This window comes from Lactuca sativa, chromosome 5 (genome assembly GCF_002870075.4).
Source record: "Lactuca sativa cultivar Salinas chromosome 5, Lsat_Salinas_v11, whole genome shotgun sequence".
NCBI lineage: Eukaryota > Viridiplantae > Streptophyta > Magnoliopsida > Asterales > Asteraceae > Lactuca > Lactuca sativa.
The window spans coordinates 349,269,966-349,288,820 of NC_056627.2; the positions used below are offsets into that span (position 1 = coordinate 349,269,966).

At 34.5% G+C, this 18,855-nt stretch overlaps 4 protein-coding genes across 6 annotated transcripts; 1 reads left to right on the forward strand and 3 right to left on the reverse strand.

The window, feature by feature from the left end:
• Positions 1-2,817: 2,817 nt before the first annotated feature.
• LOC111878765 (CBL-interacting protein kinase 18) lies at positions 2,818-5,429 on the forward strand. 2 transcript variants are annotated; one of them, XM_023875269.3, is made up of 3 exons: positions 2,818-3,038; positions 3,404-4,813; positions 5,123-5,429. In XM_023875269.3, the coding sequence occupies exons 2-3, from the start codon at positions 3,524-3,526 to the stop codon at positions 5,126-5,128; spliced, it is 1,296 nt and encodes a 431-aa protein (XP_023731037.1). In that variant the 5' UTR covers positions 2,818-3,038; positions 3,404-3,523; the 3' UTR covers positions 5,129-5,429. The 2 variants fall into 2 exon arrangements, with proteins under 2 accessions (XP_023731037.1, XP_023731036.1); XM_023875268.3 differs by lacking the exon at positions 5,123-5,429 and having other exon boundaries at positions 2,822-3,038; positions 3,404-4,997.
• Positions 5,430-6,742: 1,313 nt separating this feature from the next.
• On the reverse strand, positions 6,743-8,771 carry LOC111878750 (structure-specific endonuclease subunit SLX1). The gene is made up of 4 exons (XM_023875254.3): positions 8,431-8,771; positions 7,907-8,045; positions 7,688-7,821; positions 6,743-7,595 (listed from the first exon to the last, which is right to left on the reverse strand). Exons 1-4 carry the CDS (start codon positions 8,613-8,615, stop codon positions 6,935-6,937), a joined length of 1,119 nt encoding a protein of 372 aa, XP_023731022.1. The 5' UTR covers positions 8,616-8,771; the 3' UTR covers positions 6,743-6,934.
• Positions 8,772-11,101: 2,330 nt separating this feature from the next.
• LOC111878729 (uncharacterized) lies at positions 11,102-12,326 on the reverse strand. The gene is made up of 3 exons (XM_023875230.3): positions 12,059-12,326; positions 11,845-11,958; positions 11,102-11,242 (listed from the first exon to the last, which is right to left on the reverse strand). Exons 1-2 carry the CDS (start codon positions 12,242-12,244, stop codon positions 11,857-11,859), a joined length of 288 nt encoding a protein of 95 aa, XP_023730998.1. The 5' UTR covers positions 12,245-12,326; the 3' UTR covers positions 11,102-11,242; positions 11,845-11,856.
• A 1,414-nt stretch (positions 12,327-13,740) lies between these two features.
• On the reverse strand, positions 13,741-16,803 carry LOC111878752 (uncharacterized). 2 transcript variants are annotated; one of them, XM_052763737.1, is made up of 11 exons: positions 16,590-16,803; positions 15,586-16,466; positions 15,377-15,501; positions 15,169-15,288; positions 15,014-15,101; positions 14,846-14,937; positions 14,659-14,763; positions 14,441-14,550; positions 14,262-14,349; positions 14,131-14,166; positions 13,741-13,992 (listed from the first exon to the last, which is right to left on the reverse strand). In XM_052763737.1, the coding sequence occupies exons 2-11, from the start codon at positions 16,463-16,465 to the stop codon at positions 13,909-13,911; spliced, it is 1,728 nt and encodes a 575-aa protein (XP_052619697.1). In that variant the 5' UTR covers position 16,466; positions 16,590-16,803; the 3' UTR covers positions 13,741-13,908. The 2 variants fall into 2 exon arrangements, with proteins under 2 accessions (XP_052619697.1, XP_052619696.1); XM_052763736.1 differs by having other exon boundaries at positions 15,586-16,471; positions 16,590-16,802.
• Positions 16,804-18,855: the final 2,052 nt, after the last annotated feature.

An 18,855-nucleotide genomic window follows, 5' to 3' on the forward strand; every position in this document is an offset into this window, starting at 1 on the left:
ACATAGCACCTTACTTGATTATGGATAAGTCAGTTATGTATGGTTCTTGGCTATGAATGGTTTGTATGGTATGTGGTATATGGGGAACTCACTAAGCTTCGTGCTTATGGTTTTTAGTTTTGGTTTTAGGTACTTCCGGTAGCGGATGATGGAGCTCGGGATGATCGCATGGCACACACCATAGATTAGTCAGCCTGGGAATGTTTTACTCTGATAACGAACATGCGTTTTGAAAACTAATACTCTGTTTATGTTTTGAAATGATGATTTTACGTTAATTAATATTTTATTAAAAGAGATTTTTAGTCTTGAATTTTGGGACGTTACACTAACTCTTGACGAGACTAATTAGTGGTCTAGCTATTATTACTATTATATAAGCGTGAACACAATACTTTTCACCCACTATATACAGACGAGGCCAGACATGGAATACCGGTGGGCAGATCATTTTGGCATATAATCACTTCTGAATCCAGCAACCCAAGCGGCCCTCCAAACCGGAACCCCCGTACCGCGAGTGGTTAAAAAGATATTATATGATACTTATATAACTCATAATAATAGCCCAAATAGTTATTCTAAGGACCTAATAACATTACTATAATTATTTAAAAGTTATATTAAAAATAGCGTAGGCATAGCTCACTTATAACGGGTTTTAAAGAAAATCGGGTTTCGCTTGGAGCAGCGTTTCCGAACCGAAAGACCCTTTTCTTCGAGACTCTGGGAACCTCGGGGCTTCCTTCGGGTGCTAGAGGGTTCCCTAGGGTTTAGGGGGGTTGGAATGGATTAGAAAGAGAGAGAGAGAGAGAGAGAGAGAGAGAGAGAGAGAGAGAAGTGACAAAGGTGTGAAAATCCGAGAGAATTCGCAACCTATTTATAGGCTGGAGCAGCTTCAGAACGTTGGGCATTCAGCAGGTTACGTGGGGCGTAACTTCGCATAGGGACGACAGGTGGCGAAGGCTCGATGGTCCGACATGTTTGCTTCTGGGCCAAGGAGACCAGGCTGACTAGCTGTACGATGCGCGTACGAGATCTCGAATGCTGGATGTAATGCGAGGGGTGGCGTGTCACAATCCAGAGCGAGCTCATCGGACAGCTGGGACTTAGGCCACATCATCAATCCATGCATCAGCTTCGCAAATTGCCCCCTTAACTTCTAAAATTCATATCTTCCTCGTACGAGCTCCGTTTTCGACGTTCTTTATATCCACGCGTAGGCGGGAACGTACTCTACAACTTTCGTTTAGACTTTATCGGCTAATTTTGACCTTATTTTAAAAGTTATATTATTAACAGACCGGGACAGGATTGGTCCGTTAAAAATTCATTTATAGAACAACAACAACAACAACAACAACAACAACAACAACAACAGACATCAGGAATCCTATTAGAATTTTGTATGGAACAACAACAGCAACAGACATCAAGAATCCTGTTAGAATTTTATATGGGGAGATAAACGTTGACAGAAATGCTTACATAAAGAAAAGAATGATTATATCACATAGATGACCTTCAATGCATGTAAAACGATAATACGAAAATGAGTCAAAGTAAACAGTCAAACTGATGGGTTTTGAGCATATCTACATTCACATGTGATCATGCAACCCTAATTGCTTTGGATCTAAGTATTTCTTTATTGAACATGCAAATTGAATACCAAAGCAATAACCCTAAAACTAGCATACAATTTTCGAAATTCATGTATAATTAGGGTTAGAAGATTACCTCACTTGTTATATTGTAATAACAAGAATTCATGGATTGATGTTGGCCTTTGAAAGCTTAGTGTCCCAAGTGTTGCACCTCTAATGGAGTCACAAACACCCAATGCAAAGGATGAGATGAGAGACACTTATAAATCGGCTAGGGTTCTTCAAAGAAGCATAGGGCCGAAATTCCTAGTGTATGAAAGGGTTTATATAATTGTGGGCTGCTAGGGTTTCTGGAGAAACCCAAATTCCTGCTTAAGGCTTAAGCAGCCCATAGACTACCCCTTATGAGGCTTCGGACGAAATCTATAGGGCCTCCCTATAGGATTTCGTCCACTCCTAATTAAGGAGTCCAATAGCCAAGTTCTGCAATTATCAATGATTTGCAAAACAGCCACTTCAATTATTAATCAGATCCTTTAATCCTAAAATTAATTTCTGATTAATTACTAATTAATAATACGATTTCCAAATAATATATTAATCTTATAATATATTAATAAAATCATTTTGAATACCAATTTATCATTTCACATAATAAATTATATTCTCTTTCTCTCTCCATTAGTCATCATGTCAAGTTGCATAAGTGAAGGCAACCCAAAAAGACTATGCTACATATAAAATCAAATCAAGTACATATCAATTATAGTTATGTGCTTAGACATCTAATCCAACACAAAAATAATCATTGATTTGTCATAAACATTGATAGACTAAATCCATACTTAATCTGACAGTTTTGTAAGTAATTTTGCTGAAGACTCGAACTTGAATCGAGTTAAATTCAACCTCATTAGAACTCGAATAGGTAAGAAATTTATGCTGAAATTGTATTCGATATCTTGCTAATTTAGGGCCAGAAAAACTCCATAAGATATTATGTTGAATCCTTATAAGGTTAAGTTTGATTCGTTATATATTTTGAACTCCTTTTTAAAATTTTAATTGAGTCGACTAGAATCAATTTTGAATTTGAATAGCTTCAAAAAAAGTTAACATCAAACTGTTTTTATTATCATTCCAAAAATAAGAAAAAGACAAATCAAAGTAGAGGGACCCAAAACGTATCTACGCCAAACTTTAAACCGGGTTTATTGGAGATCCAAATTCCACTTTCCAACGAGGCATATAAAAACATCCCACCAAACCTTCCGTAACTGGGATGATCACCACCACAATTGCATGTGTTAAAAGCCATTTCAACTGACTGTGTCTCTGTAGAAACCACGCAATTTTAACAAAAAAATTGTTTGCATCAATCAATATTTTTTTCTCCATTGATGCACAGGTCGTGCTCCAAGAACCAAACAGGTAAACAGATATCGATTCTTCTTCTCCCTTTTATACTTCATTTCACTTATAGCACTCGGAATGATTCTCAATCGAATCGAATTTGTTCTTGTTCGTGATCATGATCAGCCCTTTGAATTCAACAATCAACATATCTATGGTTGAGTCCAGTAGTTTTCGTTTAGGTTTAGGTTTAGGTTTTGCTTGGTGATTGGTTTATGGATTATTTGAAAACACGTAGAATACTGCGTAAGAGCTTCACTTTAAATTTTCAACTAATAAGTTCACAATGGTCTTGTAGCCTTCAACTTCCATATGATCATTTTTGACATGATATCTCTTGTATTCAGAATCATAAACATGGTTTTCTGATTTTTGATGTTCAGGTTTGCTGCTTACAGTTTCTTTATCTATTGTCTGCATTCTTTCATCGTTCCTTTAGAAAGAAGATCAGGGTAGCTTGTTATGTTACATAAGTATATATCAAGATTTTGTATACAACAAATATGGACATTAAAGAGAATATCTTGATGGGAAGATATGAGTTGGGTAGATTACTAGGTCAAGGCACATTTGCGAAGGTATACTATGCTCGCAATTTGAGAACAGGATCAAGTGTAGCAATTAAGGTAATAGACAAAGAGAAAGTTTCAAGAATTGGGCTTATTAATCAAATCAAGAGAGAAATATCAATTATGAGACTTGTAAAACACCCTAACATCTTACAACTATATGAAGTCATGGCAACCAAAACCAAGATCTATTTTGCCTTAGAATACGCTAAAGGAGGTGAGCTTTTCAATAAGGTAGCAAAAGGAAGGCTAAAAGAACATATAGCTCGTAAATATTTCCAACAGTTAATCAGTGCCGTTGATTTTTGTCACAGTAGAGGGGTTTATCATCGTGATTTGAAACCCGAAAACTTGTTATTAGATGAGAATGAAAATCTTAAAGTCTCTGATTTTGGGTTAAGTGCTCTTGCTGAATCGAAGCGTGAAGATGGCCTCCTGCATACGACGTGTGGGACCCCTGCTTACGTGGCACCCGAAGTGATCAATAGGAGAGGCTACGATGGTGATAAAGCCGACGTTTGGTCTTGTGGGGTGATTTTATATGTTCTTTTAGCTGGTTATCTTCCATTTCATGATTCAAATATACTCGAAATGTATAGAAAGATTGGTAAATCGGAATTTAGGTTTCCAAATTGGTTTCCATTAGAAGCACGAAGATTGATCTTGAGAATCTTGGATCCGAATCCCGTTAAAAGAATCACAATTTCGAAAATAAAAGAAAATTCTTGGTTTAAAAAGGGAAAGATCGAAAATAATGGAGCTTCAGGGTCGTCGTCGTCGTCAACGGTTATAAAAAGTCAAGATTCAATGAAGCCGTCGAGTATGAATGCGTTTCATATAATCTCCCTGTCTCCAGGGTTCGATTTGACAACGTTGTTTGAGGAATCCCGACATAAAAAGGAGGCGAGATTTACTATTTGGCGGCCGGCTTCTGTTATTATTTCTAAAATGGAAGAAGTTGGTAAAGTTTTGGGGATGAAAGTGAGTAAAAGAGAAGCGGGGTTGTTGAAATTGGAGGGAATGAAGGAGGGTAGAAAGGGAATTTTGTCAATTGATGCTGAGATATTTGAGCTTACGCCGTCGTTTCATATGGTGGAAGTGAAGAAATGTAATGGAGATACGTTGGAATATCAGAAAGTACTAAATGAAGGTTTAAGACCTGGACTTGAAGATGTAATTTGGGATTGGCAACAGGATCAACAAGTACAACCAGAGCAGCATGAGGTACTACTACAGCAGCAGGATCATGATTCGTGATCTACATTCTAATTGTTCATATCCATACTTATGGTTGCCTTTGTTGTCAATAAATAATAAATGATATTTAAAAAAATGGGATGATATTTGAAAAACAGGATGCGATTCTTTCACTTAAGATTGATTCTCCAATATATAAAGTGTTATGGAATTTTCATCTTTACTTATTATTATCAAAATCTTGAACTTACGCTAACAACATCATGGGTATCCCAAGATTTTAGATTAGTCAATATCTTGGGATTATCATTGTATTTATTGTGATATTATATGCAGGGTTAGAAGGTTTGATTAAAAAAGCATGGACCAAGTCAATAGGCATGTAGTCGACAAGGAAGAAATGTTGTATCTATGTGGAAAGCCTGATTAGGCTGATATAAAAAATATACCTAGATTATAGAAAACTTTATCACCTTATCCATGTATAATAGGCTAGCTGATCATAGCACAAAGACACATCGCCTCTCACTCTCACTTTCGCTTTGAACACTCTTTAGCACAACTACACTCATCATGCGATCAGTTAGTTAGCACCTGTAACCTATTTTCTACTTAATCAAAGTTCTAAAACAATGTGACGTTATCTCCCGAGGTTTTATGCTGAAAATCCTAAATGATTGAAGGTTTTCATCATACATCTTTGTGTTCTTGCATTTATTTTATTTACTTATGGTTATTCGATCAATCACAATATTCACACACGTTTATTTGATCATTTATTTACTTATACGCAAACATTTACGTAACTATAACATCAAGATACTCTATAATATCTTTATCCCTTTTTTGAATATCTTAAGGTTTATCATTTTATCCAACAAGTTTACAACTTTAATATTATTTTTATCCAAACTTCTAAATACATATACATTCGTATCTTGAATTCAATTGTTACTCTTTTATAGTTTGAAATTTACTTTTAACATCACTACTTTATTCTCAATATCTTAGGCACGTCCAAGATCTTAAGCATATTTCAAGATTTTAAGCGCTTCACAACTCAACATTTTATCTAAAACATCAAACCATACTTACTAAATTACTTGAACAATTTTCGACCAAAATATAAGATACAACATATTTGCAGTTATCGTAAAAGTGAGTGAAGTATATATATTCTATGTGGATGAATCAAATTTTCAAATAGAAAATCATCTCAATTAAAAAATATATATGTGAAAATTATGGGCATTACTTAGGCAAAATGGAAGGAAAAAAATAAATGATATCAAATTTATAAAAGGATAAGAGTTAACGGGGAAATATTATTTCGACTTACTTTATCTGTTAAGTCGTTTTTTATGTGTTAAATCAAAACGGTTCTTTTCAGTATTGTGAAAAAGTTTGTGGTGTTTTCTGTAACACATATGATGATAAGGTCTCTTTTTTTTGGTATCATGAAAAGTTTATGGTATTGCTTGCAACACATGTCAATGCGGTGGATAACTTCTCTTTCACATTTTGTAATCGTGACTTCGAAAAAGTGTGCCTACTTTTTGGTTGATATCTTTGAATGATGATGTTAGAAAGCTATAACCTTGCTTCGTTATGCATGATGCTAAGTCACGCGATCACGTGATGGTAAACAAAAGGCATCTATAGAGTATAATCATGTTATGAACAAAACAAAACAAAACATATTTAATATTTGCAAATATAGGAACATATATCTCGTAACTAAAGGGGGCACTTTCAACTCGTATATATAAAAATGGGTCACCTTTGTTTATATTTTATTTTCGAATGTTCAAATGGGAAATTCGTTTAGAAATTAGTTAAAAAGGAGATTGGCCAAACTTTCATGTTGTTACTAGTTAGTTTCTATACAAATTAACCCAAGGGAAAAGTGCAAGTGTCCAATTTAACTACCACTTGTCATAAATAGAAAACTAATAATAAAAAAACAAACAAAGATTTTATATTACACGAATCATGATAGAATGATCATTCCACTCTTTATGTAATAATAAAACAAATAACATGAATTACAATTGAGTCCCTCAACTTTCACCATACACCCGTTTTAGTAACCAAGTTTGGCTTCTTTCACTTAGATAGTGAAAGCTGGTCGCTGTAAACAACATACACTTACACACATATGGGAGACTGAGTCAAGTCAATAATCTCAGGGCAGTCAACAAAAACCGCCCTTTTCTTCCTTCTTGAACTCGCCCTGTACTCCGGTGATGGACTGAAAACATCTATCACCTCAACCCCACCACCAGAAACAGGAATCTCAATTCCAATTCCAATTCCATCCTCACCCATATCCCCCTTCACTTTAACATTTCCATCTTCAATCACCGGACACACAAACGATTTCTCTGGTGTATCACTGATCACCCACACCGTAGAATCATCAAGATTTTGAGTATCCGAAACAGAAGTTGCTTCTTCTTCTTCTTCAATGATTTCATGATGTGAAGAAACAAAAACTGGTTCTACGTCTTGTTCATGAATTTTAGTATCTGAAACAGAAGTTGCTTCTTCTTCTTCTTCTTCTTCTTCTTCTTCTTCTTCTTTGTTGTTATGATGATTTGAAGAAACAAAAACCGGTTCTTCATCATCATCCCTAAAACCGTTTCCAAATCCAAACATATCGTCTTCTTCACTTTCTTTATATTCTTCTGTGTAACACGGAAGTTCATCCATGGAGCGAACATGGACCCTCATGTGGCTGGGCAAGGTAGGGCACCCTGCATAATGCTTTGTGTATTTTGTTGAAAAGAAGTTTACATTGAGGTTCAAGCTTCATCAAATCATACAGATAAAATGTTAGTAAGTATGAACAAACACACAGAGATAATTTGAATTGAAAAAAGTCAAAAACAGTGTACATACTTGTTCCAGGTTGGTAGAGTGAGCATTGTGTATGCCAATTTTATCTTGTTTGCAAGTCCGCCCAGTGATTTAAAACCAACTGCCGCCTTTCTTACTGCTAGTGATTCCACAGGGTGTTGCCAAGCCCACTCAAACTGAGTAACAATTTAAAGAAATCTTCAACATTTAATTATTAACATTTTGATTTGGCGTTTTGAGTTGATAGATTATTGAGCATACCTGAAGAGCAGCAACATTAGTTGGGAAACCATAGATGCAGAGTACCATTTCCCAAGGGCGTTTTTTCTTGGTTCTAAATGCACCGCTGCATAATTCACCATTATGTTGCCTAATACGCCGCCGTGGGTTCACAGTGAACCTAGAAAATGATATAACAACGAAACACCCATCATAAACCGATGTAAAATCAATTCAGAATAAAAAATTTGTAGGCTATAGAGGAATCAGTAACACAGATAAACTATAAACGTCGCCTGGATTGCTAATTATCGAAGAATCATATGGCTACGATTATTAAAAGCTTTAAATCATCGAAAAGAAAACATAACATTTGAAGTATAACAACTTTAATTTATCGATCAAAGGGGATTGAGCGAGTTTCAGAAATCAGTAACGCAAATACACCCGAAATAGCATCTGGATCGCTAATTATCAAAGAATCATACATCGATGGTCATTAGAAACCGTAACTTGTGACAATTACTAGACAGAAAATGGAGATCGAAAGGAAAGCAAAAAATTACCCGATGTAGGTGTGTCCTTTGTATCTAGGGCAGAGTGACGTCAACAAATAGCAAGCGAAGAAGCCTGATTTCTCGCCTTCTTCTAAATCATCTGATCGTCCATTTCTGGATTCATCATCTCCTCCCTTACTAGAAGTATTTAGGGTTTCTGTGTTCTCAGATTGACGCCCCTTTCTTTTCCCCATTATCTTCACTAACGTTCACTTCACCCACCCAACGTCAGTCTTATAAAATCCGACCGTTACGAATTTAGACTTTTGACTTCTGTTTGTGAAAACAGGAAGGTATGGAATCAGTTCGAAATAAGTCGGTAATATTGATATCAAGCCGGGTTAACCTCACCGGTCACCACCATCTTCCTACCGTTAGAAATTAGAAAATTAAAAGAAAAACAAAAAACGTATTTTTTTGTAAATAAAACCCAAAATTACCATTTTGCCAATCTATTCTTGGTATAAGGAATAAGGGAGAGTCATGTTTGTTATGGCAACCTAAGCTCAACCTAAATTTCATCTTGGTTTAGAAGAAGTCAAGAAGAGGGGTGACACCTTTATTGTGCTTTCCACAGGTGAGGTTCGATGTGCCTTAAGACATGCCCTTGCCATGTAGGATGTCGAACTCCTTTGCCACTCCACTTCACTTCGTCGTCGAGGACATGGGAGCTTATAGAGTATAAGGGGGTGTTTGGGATTGTTTTTTAGTGTAAAAAGTTCATTTGAACAAATGACTTTTTCATTTAGAGTTTTTTCCAAAAGATGATTTTAAAATGTATTTGTATTATCTTTTGGAATGGTAAAGGCTAAAAAGGTAAAAGTCGCAAAAAATCATTAATTCATGACTTTTGAAACAACTTATTTTTTTTCTTACCAAAAAGTCATTCTAAAAATACTTTTGGAATTGCCAAACATATTTTTAGACTTTTAGCTTTTTGGAAAAGCCAAAAGTCCAAAAAGTCGTTTATAAAAAAAGTCATTCTAAAAATACTTTTGGTTGTTTAGGTGAACCGGCTAATTGTTGGGAGGCGTTTACGTTGAAAAGGTGATGTTTGGAAAGAAAGGCGGATCGGAGGTGCGGTTCAAGGCTTATGTCACAATACGATTTGTACCTTATGTGTTTAGCCAAATGGTTGGTATCGACACAAGAAATGGTTTCACATGTAGTATGGGATAGGAAGTTTCTTCTAGGCGTGATAATTCTCGACACGACACAAAACCGACACACAAATAAACGGGTTTAGGTTGATCTTAAACGGGTTCAAGTCATTTTTAGGTTAACCCGTGTAACCTGTATAACAAACGGGTCGTGTTCGAGTTGGTAAGCAGACTCACATGACAAACTGTGTAACCGTATAATAAACGGGTTATGTTCGGGGTTGGTAGGCTGGTTCACGAATCAACCCGTCAATCCGTTTATTTTTGTAAGAGACTAATTGGCAAGTTAACTAGAAAGCTAGATGCTATATGAAAACTAGTTGACAGAAAACGATGTTTAATAAAACTAGGTGATAAGCTAACTAAAAGATATAAAATGACATAAAAAGAAATTTAAAATAATGTGTTTTTTATAATTAATTAAGGGGTATATTTAGTAAAAAAAATAAAAAACTTCTGAAAAGTTAGTCTAAGCAACTTTTTAAAAAACTAATTTATAAGTTACTTTTTAATTTGTCAAATATGATAATTCAAAAAAAATAAAAAATAAAAATAAAAATAAAACCTCATTGTGGCTCGCCAAACACAACCTAAGAGTATATATTAATTCAATTCTAATAGAAATTGTGTCTGATTATTTTCTATAATATAAATATTCTATCAATAACTTCTCTTATGAGTATAAGCTTTATAGAGATAAAGGCAACTAACTTTATAAATAGTATGAAATATATTAAAAATAAATGAAGGTGATGTATACATGTTCTTATATAACGGTGACCCGTGAACACAATTATGACCCATGAACGGGCGTACACGTATAATTAAACGGGTTAGACGAGTCATGTTCGTGTTTGCCATATATGGGTCAGTGTTGAACCATATGGCCCGTTTAATTATAAAGGTTAAGTATCGGTTGTAGTTTATGACCCACGGATCCGAACACGACACCATTGTCGCCCCTAATTTCTTCATGGTTATCTCAATGAAGGAAACAAAAGGGCTCAACCAGAGGAGTTTTTATTCATCGGATGGAGGATCGCATTGGTCGATATTGCGGGTCTATGTAGGGTTCGAGTATGGCAAAGAGGTTACACTTTCACGTATAGATGCGATATTTGCATTAAAAATAGCGGGTGTACTTGGTATGTAATGCCAAGGTGGAGAATGTGAAGAATATAGCATTAAATAACAAGTCTACTGACCATTTCTACCAATACTGAAAAGATTATAATTTTCACCACATATAAATAGGATACATAGGATAAGTAGTTTACACATTGTAGTTTATTTTGCTCTCTATATTTACAAATAAACATTTGGAGATCACACGATGTGAAAATAACTGCCATACTTGTAAACTTTTTGTTATTTTCTTGCTGCCAGAATAATGTGCTACATGTGAATATGGTAGCACAAAACATGTGTAAACTTCTTTGTATATTATTATAAACATCATATGCTAGAATTTATAAAAGATATAATATGGAATCCAAGCATCCAAACAGTAGGTTTTGTATCTACAGCTTTGAGACTTATGACAGATTGACCTAAATAAGCCAAAAACACAACATACAGAATGATCAAAACACAAATTCATATCCAATCCGGTTCCAAACTGTACATAGAAAAGGAAGCCCACATCCACACAAAGTTTCAACCTGCAAATTTGAAATATTTGGATCATAAAATTAACAATTCTGAAAGAAAGACTGAATGTGGCAGTTGGTTTGTATAAATGTTTTTGGATGGAAATGGAATAGAATCTGTCAAAAGAATGGAATCCAGAGGTTGTTATAAGTCCACCCCCATCCTGTAATCAGATAAAAGTAAGAACATTCATCATATTCATGACACCTTCATAAAGAAGGATACAAGGGTCTTTTTAATCTACTCTTTAAGATTATATTTCATTTGTAAGAACATTACAATTTACAACAACAGCACTACTATAGGCCTTTGTTCTTCCTAAAGAACATGTATCCTAACAGTAGAAGAAATTTGAAAAGAGTTGAAGCATCAAGATAATATTGTGCCAACATCAGAACATGATTAGGTAGTTGTATCATCCATGCATTGAGAGTTCTTGAATGCTTATCTTATAAGTAAGGTGATATTTTTTTGTGCCGTGTAGATTAGAAACTAGTAGCACCAAGTGAGTAACAACTACATCAAGTTACATAGATGCACTTTTCGCCTAATTTAACAGTAATTATAACTAAATACATTTAACAGAAAACGAATTGACTAAAACGACACTCACAGAATCAGAAGATTAATCCGATTGTTTGGAAGCAGAAACTAGGTTTCTCCACAAATACCGTCCACTCGCCATATCAACGCAAGTCCAAAATCCGTTCACAAAAGCACCGTAAATCTGTAATTAACACATCGACATTACATTTGTTTAAATTCGAAATTATTCATCCAGAATTCTACAAAATAAGAAGGAAAACCCTAGAAATCAAAGAAAGCACCTTAGAGGATGATCGTCCGACGGAGGCAGACGGGGATGATTTGCAGAATGATGTGGAATCGTCGGCAGCAGCAGTAGCAGCGTCGGTGTCCGAAGAAGTATCAGATTGAGATTTGATGTTCCGGAGAACGAAGAATCCGGCGAGAGTCGCCGACAGAAATATGAGAATAATTCGTAAAGGGCACATTCTATTTCTCTCTCTACAAGATATTGCTTTTAGAGAGAGAAAGTAAGTCCCGGGGATTTGGTTAAATCATAAATGAGATTCAGGCCACAAGTCATGGTAGTTGATCCTTCGTTTTCTTTTTGCAATTAAATATTAAACATTATATTAATAATGATTATAGTTATAATAATCTATTTTTATAAATTCTTTTTGTGTTACCCTGTTATAGATTTGGTTCCATAATTATTTTCAATTAAATTTTTTTCACATCGTTATTTTACATTCTTTTACTATTTTACTAATTTCATATACTATTTTATTAATTTCATATAGTATTATTTTACATTCTTTTATTATTTTACTAATTTCATATACTATTTTATTAATTTCATATAGTATTTATAAGTCAAATGAACTTTTTTTTCTTGATGTAAAAAATAGATTTCAGTTATAAGAATATAATAATTGACTTACTTTCATTTAAATTTAAAATTTTCACATTAAAAATATTTAATGTTTACACTTCATATATAATTTTTTATTTTAATCAACCGTGTAATACACGGATCTCATGTCACAACTATTAATTTTAATTAATTAATATTTTCAAAGCATGGTGTTTTTTTGAATTTTGACATTATGAAATCTAATAATGCAATGTGATATAGTTAATATTATTCGAATAACTGCAAAACATGCCGGGTTTTATTTTTTTATTTTTTTTATATTGTGAAATCTAATAATCCGATGTGAAATAGTTAATATATAAATATTTTATTGTTGAATTTAATTTTTATAGATAAGAGCTAGATTTAACTCATATGATACCATTATATGCCAAATAAAACATAATAATACTTTACTCTTTTCATATCATTACTTTTGTTAGATTTAAATAAATAAAAACAAAGTGTCACCGTTCCAAAATTAAAATAATAATAAAAATAAAAACTAAAACAAAACACTTTCTCAAAATTTTGGTTTTATTCTTCCGATTTTAGACATGTTCTCAAAAAAATTTAGTACATTCCAAAATATTTAGTACGAAATCTGAACAAGATATGTAGCTTTTTGTTAAAGATATACATGATATTATTATATAAAAGTAATTCAAAACAAAATTGATATAATCAGAAATAACCATTTCGGACATGGTGGTTTAAAAATTAGGTCATTTCCCCATATTTTATTTCCAATAATAATGAGGTCAAACCCTTGATAAAAATATGACAATTAGTTATTATAAGAGTTTGATCAAATCATTCTAACTTTTCTAACTTAGAGAAATGACAATTTTTTTGACAATAGGGCCCATTCGCCAACATGAGAGATTAAAAAATCGTGATTGGTTATAACCACTTCACTAATATGTCAATAGAGTCATAATTCCACCATCACAACCATTGAATATAATCAAAAGTCAGTACCAAAGTCAAAAGATCCACCAAGATGTCCAACACCAATGAAGGAGTAGTTTTGAGGCTTTCACCAACCAAAAAACAAACTACACAAGATCAAACACTTAAAGCCATCAAAATTCAAGATTTTAATGGTGTTAATCTTATCATAAATCTAACACCCCATTACTTGTAGTATTTGTAACAAATTTGAATGCAACTATCAAATATTTTATGAATTGTAGCAATACTTTGACAAATAAAAACAAATACATTTAATAAATAATGCTAGAATCTTGCGAATCGAGATATATTAGAAAGCACTGTTCTTAAACTTCTAATCCCAGCTCCGGTTTTTGAGCTAACCATCATCTGTGCAATTAAACAAAAGACCAAAATAAGGTGAAACAAATATCAAAGACCATTTAACTATAAATACTGGATTTTTGTGTCTTTTTTTTGAAACTAAGTATATAACATCTTAATAAATTATGAATCAGCATTTCTTACCAAGGGCTGAAGAGCAGATTTCTTAGTTTTAAGACTCTGAAAAATCAGATTAATCATACATACGCATATTAGCTAAACATTTTCAAAAGAAAGAATTCAAAACTTTAAAAATATAAAAAGACATAAATAACCTCCTCAATTTGTGTAGCGCGTCTAGCCACATCAACAGGAAATGCTAAATCTGTTTTTGTCAATACTATTTGGTATTTCGTTTTGGACCTGAGAATTCAAAACAATAAGAAACAATCCCATATAAATTTGTGATAAAAATTCTAATTTTTTTACGTGAATTTATAAAAACAAGAATTACCTTTCCATCAATTCAACAAGTTCATGATCCCTTGCCTTCATACCCCATTTTGTATCGATTAAAAGGCATACTCTTTTTAGGCCTTCACGAGTAGTTACATACTCTTTCACCTACAAATTACATTATAGAAAAACTCACAATATTAACCAAGTATAATAATATTCATTAATTTTAATGCCATCATTTTCCCAAAAAAAAAAAAAGTATATCACACTTACAAGTTCTTCCCATGATTCCTTGACTTCTTCTTTTGCATAAGCAAAACCATATCCAGGCAGATCAACTAAACAGAGCTTTGATCCAAGGTTGAAAAAATTTATAGTCTGCAAAAGGTTTCATGAGCATTAATGTTTCCTTAAATTACACAAACTTTGAGCAAGAAAGATGACGATGATGATGTGGCACCTGAGTGAGGCCAGGTTTGTCTGATGTTCTTGCAACACCCCATTGTCTTGTAAGTGAATTTAGCAAAGATGATTTCCCAACATTTGACCTACCTAATAAAAAATCAAAATTTAAACCCACAAAATATAAAATGTAACTTAATGTGATAATGTAAATAAATTTTTATACCTGCAAATGCAATTTCTGGAAGATCAGGAGATGGGAAAGATGAAGAAACTTTTGCAGCAGCAAAGAATTCAAGTTTGTTTCTGAAAACCTGCAAAATATTTGAAACCATATGTAATTTGTTCAGCTTAAAAAAATATAAATGAGTGCAGGCTTACTGATTCTTCAATTCTCTCTCTTTCTGTGTTTGTAGAGAAGGGAATATTATCTAAAGGGGAAGGAAGTTCAATATCGTATCCTGCTTTCTTGAACTCAAGTTCACGCCTACGCCCCAATAACTACAATCATAAATAGCCAAGAATAATAAATAGATATCAAAAGTCAAAACTTAAACATACTATGAACATTTAACCAATAAATATTTACATTTTCATTCACAAATGTTATGATAGAAGGGCTTAGTTGTATGGCACGAAACTGTGCATTTTTGGACATCTCAGCATTTTCTTCAGTGTCTTCTGGATCTTCCTTTTGCTCTGTTGTGGTATTATCTGAGACACAAAAAAAAACAGAGTATATGAAGTTTATTTATTTGATTATTGGTCAAATATCTAATTCATGAAGTCAAAACTGACCAATTGTAGGTGGAGTATTGTCAAACCGCTTATTTGCAGTGTCATTTGGATATTCTATACGGAATAATCGCATCTTCCTTTTTGGTCGATCAAACATTGCCATTGAATCATCAGCCATGTTCTTCTTGTTTTGAAGTTTCTTCTTTCCATATTCATGATCCTCTGTAAAACTTGTCTGCTTTGAGTGTAACTGCTTGCTAGTTTCGGATTTTGCTTCTCTATTTTTCCTCAAGAAACCATTCCTGTTCTCACCATGTTCATCATTTTTTCTTCTATCACCTCTTTCATCCTGTGATTCTCTTTTATTAAACATTCTATTTTTGTTCTCACCATGTTCAGTATTATTTCTTCTATCACCTCTTTCCTCCTGTGATTCCCTTTTATTACCAGGAGCCTTCACGATGTCATGAAACTTGGTTTCACCATTAGTGAACTTATTAGTATAAACCCTCTTCTTCTTCCTGTCAAAATCTCTTCCTGAAAAACCATTAGTTTCATTCCTCTGAACTCCCCCTTCTTTTCGACCTCTGTAATTTGATTTCAAGCCTCTTCCCCTACTATCTGTGTTACGTGATTTATCGACAAAAGAGAATCCACCATCACGCTCAACTCTTTTACTTCGATAATCATCATTCTTTGATTTCATACTACCATTCCTCTCGCTATCATTTCTTCTCTTATATCTCTCATCTTCAACATTGGAGCCCACGCTATCAGTTTTAACTCTTCTACTTTGACCTCTCCTATCATCCCCCCGAAACCCCTTTTCCTTAAAATCTAGGGTTTTAGCGTTTTCCCTGGACGAACTGTCAGATTTCCCTGATGCGAACTTTGCTCTTTTCTTAAGATGACTATACTTCGAGCTCGTTTCTTGATGCATTCTTCACTATTTCATAAAACAATTACCAAAGAAAAAGAATCGACGATGTTTCAGTATAATTAAATCATTCAAATGTAAAAGAAGGGATGTGTGTGGAAATGAAGATTGAAGAGAGACTACAAACCTATGACAGTTTCAGAACATTGAATTTCAAAAGTTCATCAGCTTTCTTTTCGTCTCTCTTGTGATTCCTGCTTACCGAAGTTTAAACTCACAGCCCTTTTCGCAATATTGTTTGCGTTGCCGCCAAATCAAAGAGTTTCCTCGGCTCTCTTAAGCAAAACTGTAAACTGTTCATCTGTGTGCCCTTCTCTTTTCTCTGTATGAGTCGACGAGTGCTTTACACCTTACAGTTTCGTGTTATTTATTGGGCCCGGATCCACTTTTAACCCAAGAATGAAAGGCTTGGTTTTTATTTGGGCTTCGAGGTTACGAAATAACCAACTTATTTGTTGGTTGACACTTGAACCCAGGAAAGCAATTTGTGTTTTGCAATTTATATAGTTCTCTTTCATAACTATTGTCTATTTTTTATTTTTTAAATGTTTATTCTTCAATTTTGATCTTAAATATTTTTATTTATGTTATATATTACTTGATAAAACTTATAATAATGAAAAGATATTTAAAACACAATTCATTCATATATTTTGCATCTAGTATTATATATTAAAAACAAAAAGATTTAAAATCAAAATTGAAGAATAAATACTTCAAAAGTCAAAAGTGGAGAATAAATATAGGGCGGAAGGAATATTATTCATTAGAGGTGCATAAATATAGGACAGAGGGTGTATTATTCAATTTATATAGCATTTCATTATAGCCTATCTTAACGATCACACACATTCCAAACCAGATGAATACTTCCTGAAATTTCAACGAGCTTAATAAGCCCAAGTACTTCCCATGATGCAACTACCCACTTACCGAAGAAAATTAATGCACTCAAAGTATCTCCAACAAAGTCCATTTAAATCCCCTTGACACTCCAAAATCTGAATAAACATGTGTGATCGCTTCATCACCCACACTCTAGAGTGATGGTTCACTACTGCTCTTGCCCTACCAACGGTAGCAATCGGTTCAAAGTCTGTCAATTAATCAGCTGACATCCCTCTTGAGCGACACAAGCGCTCCTGAATTCTGACTTCGTTGTCCCAAATGGGGACAACCAACTTCCACCAATGATCCACAACAACTACCTGGCAATCTAAATCCAGTTCAACAAGATGTGCCCCACTCATAACTCTCGGCATGCAAAATGGCATATAACGGCCATTGATAAAATTAACCAGGCAATTACATAGAACTAAACCAAAGACATGCCTTACACATTTAAGTACATGATTCAAAGGCACAAATATACAAATGATAAGGCATGAGGAAAACGAAAGATAACATACTCGCAATAGCATCTGATGAAACTCTAGCATCCCTTTTTTGGAACTGTAAAGCTCGGCTCCTTACAATTGGGGTTTCCGTCCAGCCCTCCCGACCGTCAGTGATCCTAAAAGTGGATGGAGCAGGTGCCCTCATCAACTTCGGACAATCGTCCTGCTTGTGGCCCACTTGGTTGCAAGGAAAATATAACAGACTCGTCCCCTAGAGACAATCTCTGCAAACATGACCAACCCTGCCACACTTGTAGCACCCTATACCCCTAGATCGGAAAAACCCATTGTGTTGCTTCCCGCACGTGTTGTACTGACCTCGACCTTGCTGGCCTCTCAATCGATGATCATAATTCTTGGGTCTCTTTGCAGGACCCCCAGCTGCATGCACCTTCTTTGGCTTCCCCCCTCTCCAGGTGCTCCAAATCAATCTCCCGCTCTCGGGCTCTAGCAATCATATCATTTAGGGTCTTGCACCCTAATAAGCTCACAAAATCCATGATGTCATACCTAAGGATATCATGATACCTCACCTTACTCATCTCCTTGTCTGTCGCATACTACGGAACCAACAAAGCCCTCTCCTGAAACTTGGCAGTGATCTCCGCCACAGTCTCAGTCGTCTGGCGAAGGTCCTAAAACTCCCTCTTCAACTGTTACACCTCAATATTTGGTGTAAAATTTTCCCTAAACTGGGTAACAAACTCTCCCCGATTCATCGTCTTAATGGCTTCGCCTCCCAAAGTGAAATCTACTTTGTCCTACAAATCTTGAGCTCTGTCTTTCAGAAGACAGGAAGCAAATCTGACTTTCAACCTCTCGAGGCAGAAACTCATCCGAAAAGCGTTCACCATATCCGCTAACCACCTCCTACTAGCAATTGGGTTCTTCTCCCCAAAGAACTCGGGAGCTCCACTATTGGAATGGTGTCTAAGGTTGCAACTATATTAGGCAAGTATTTGATCCGATTATGCATGGTCCTTTTGGGTTACCTTC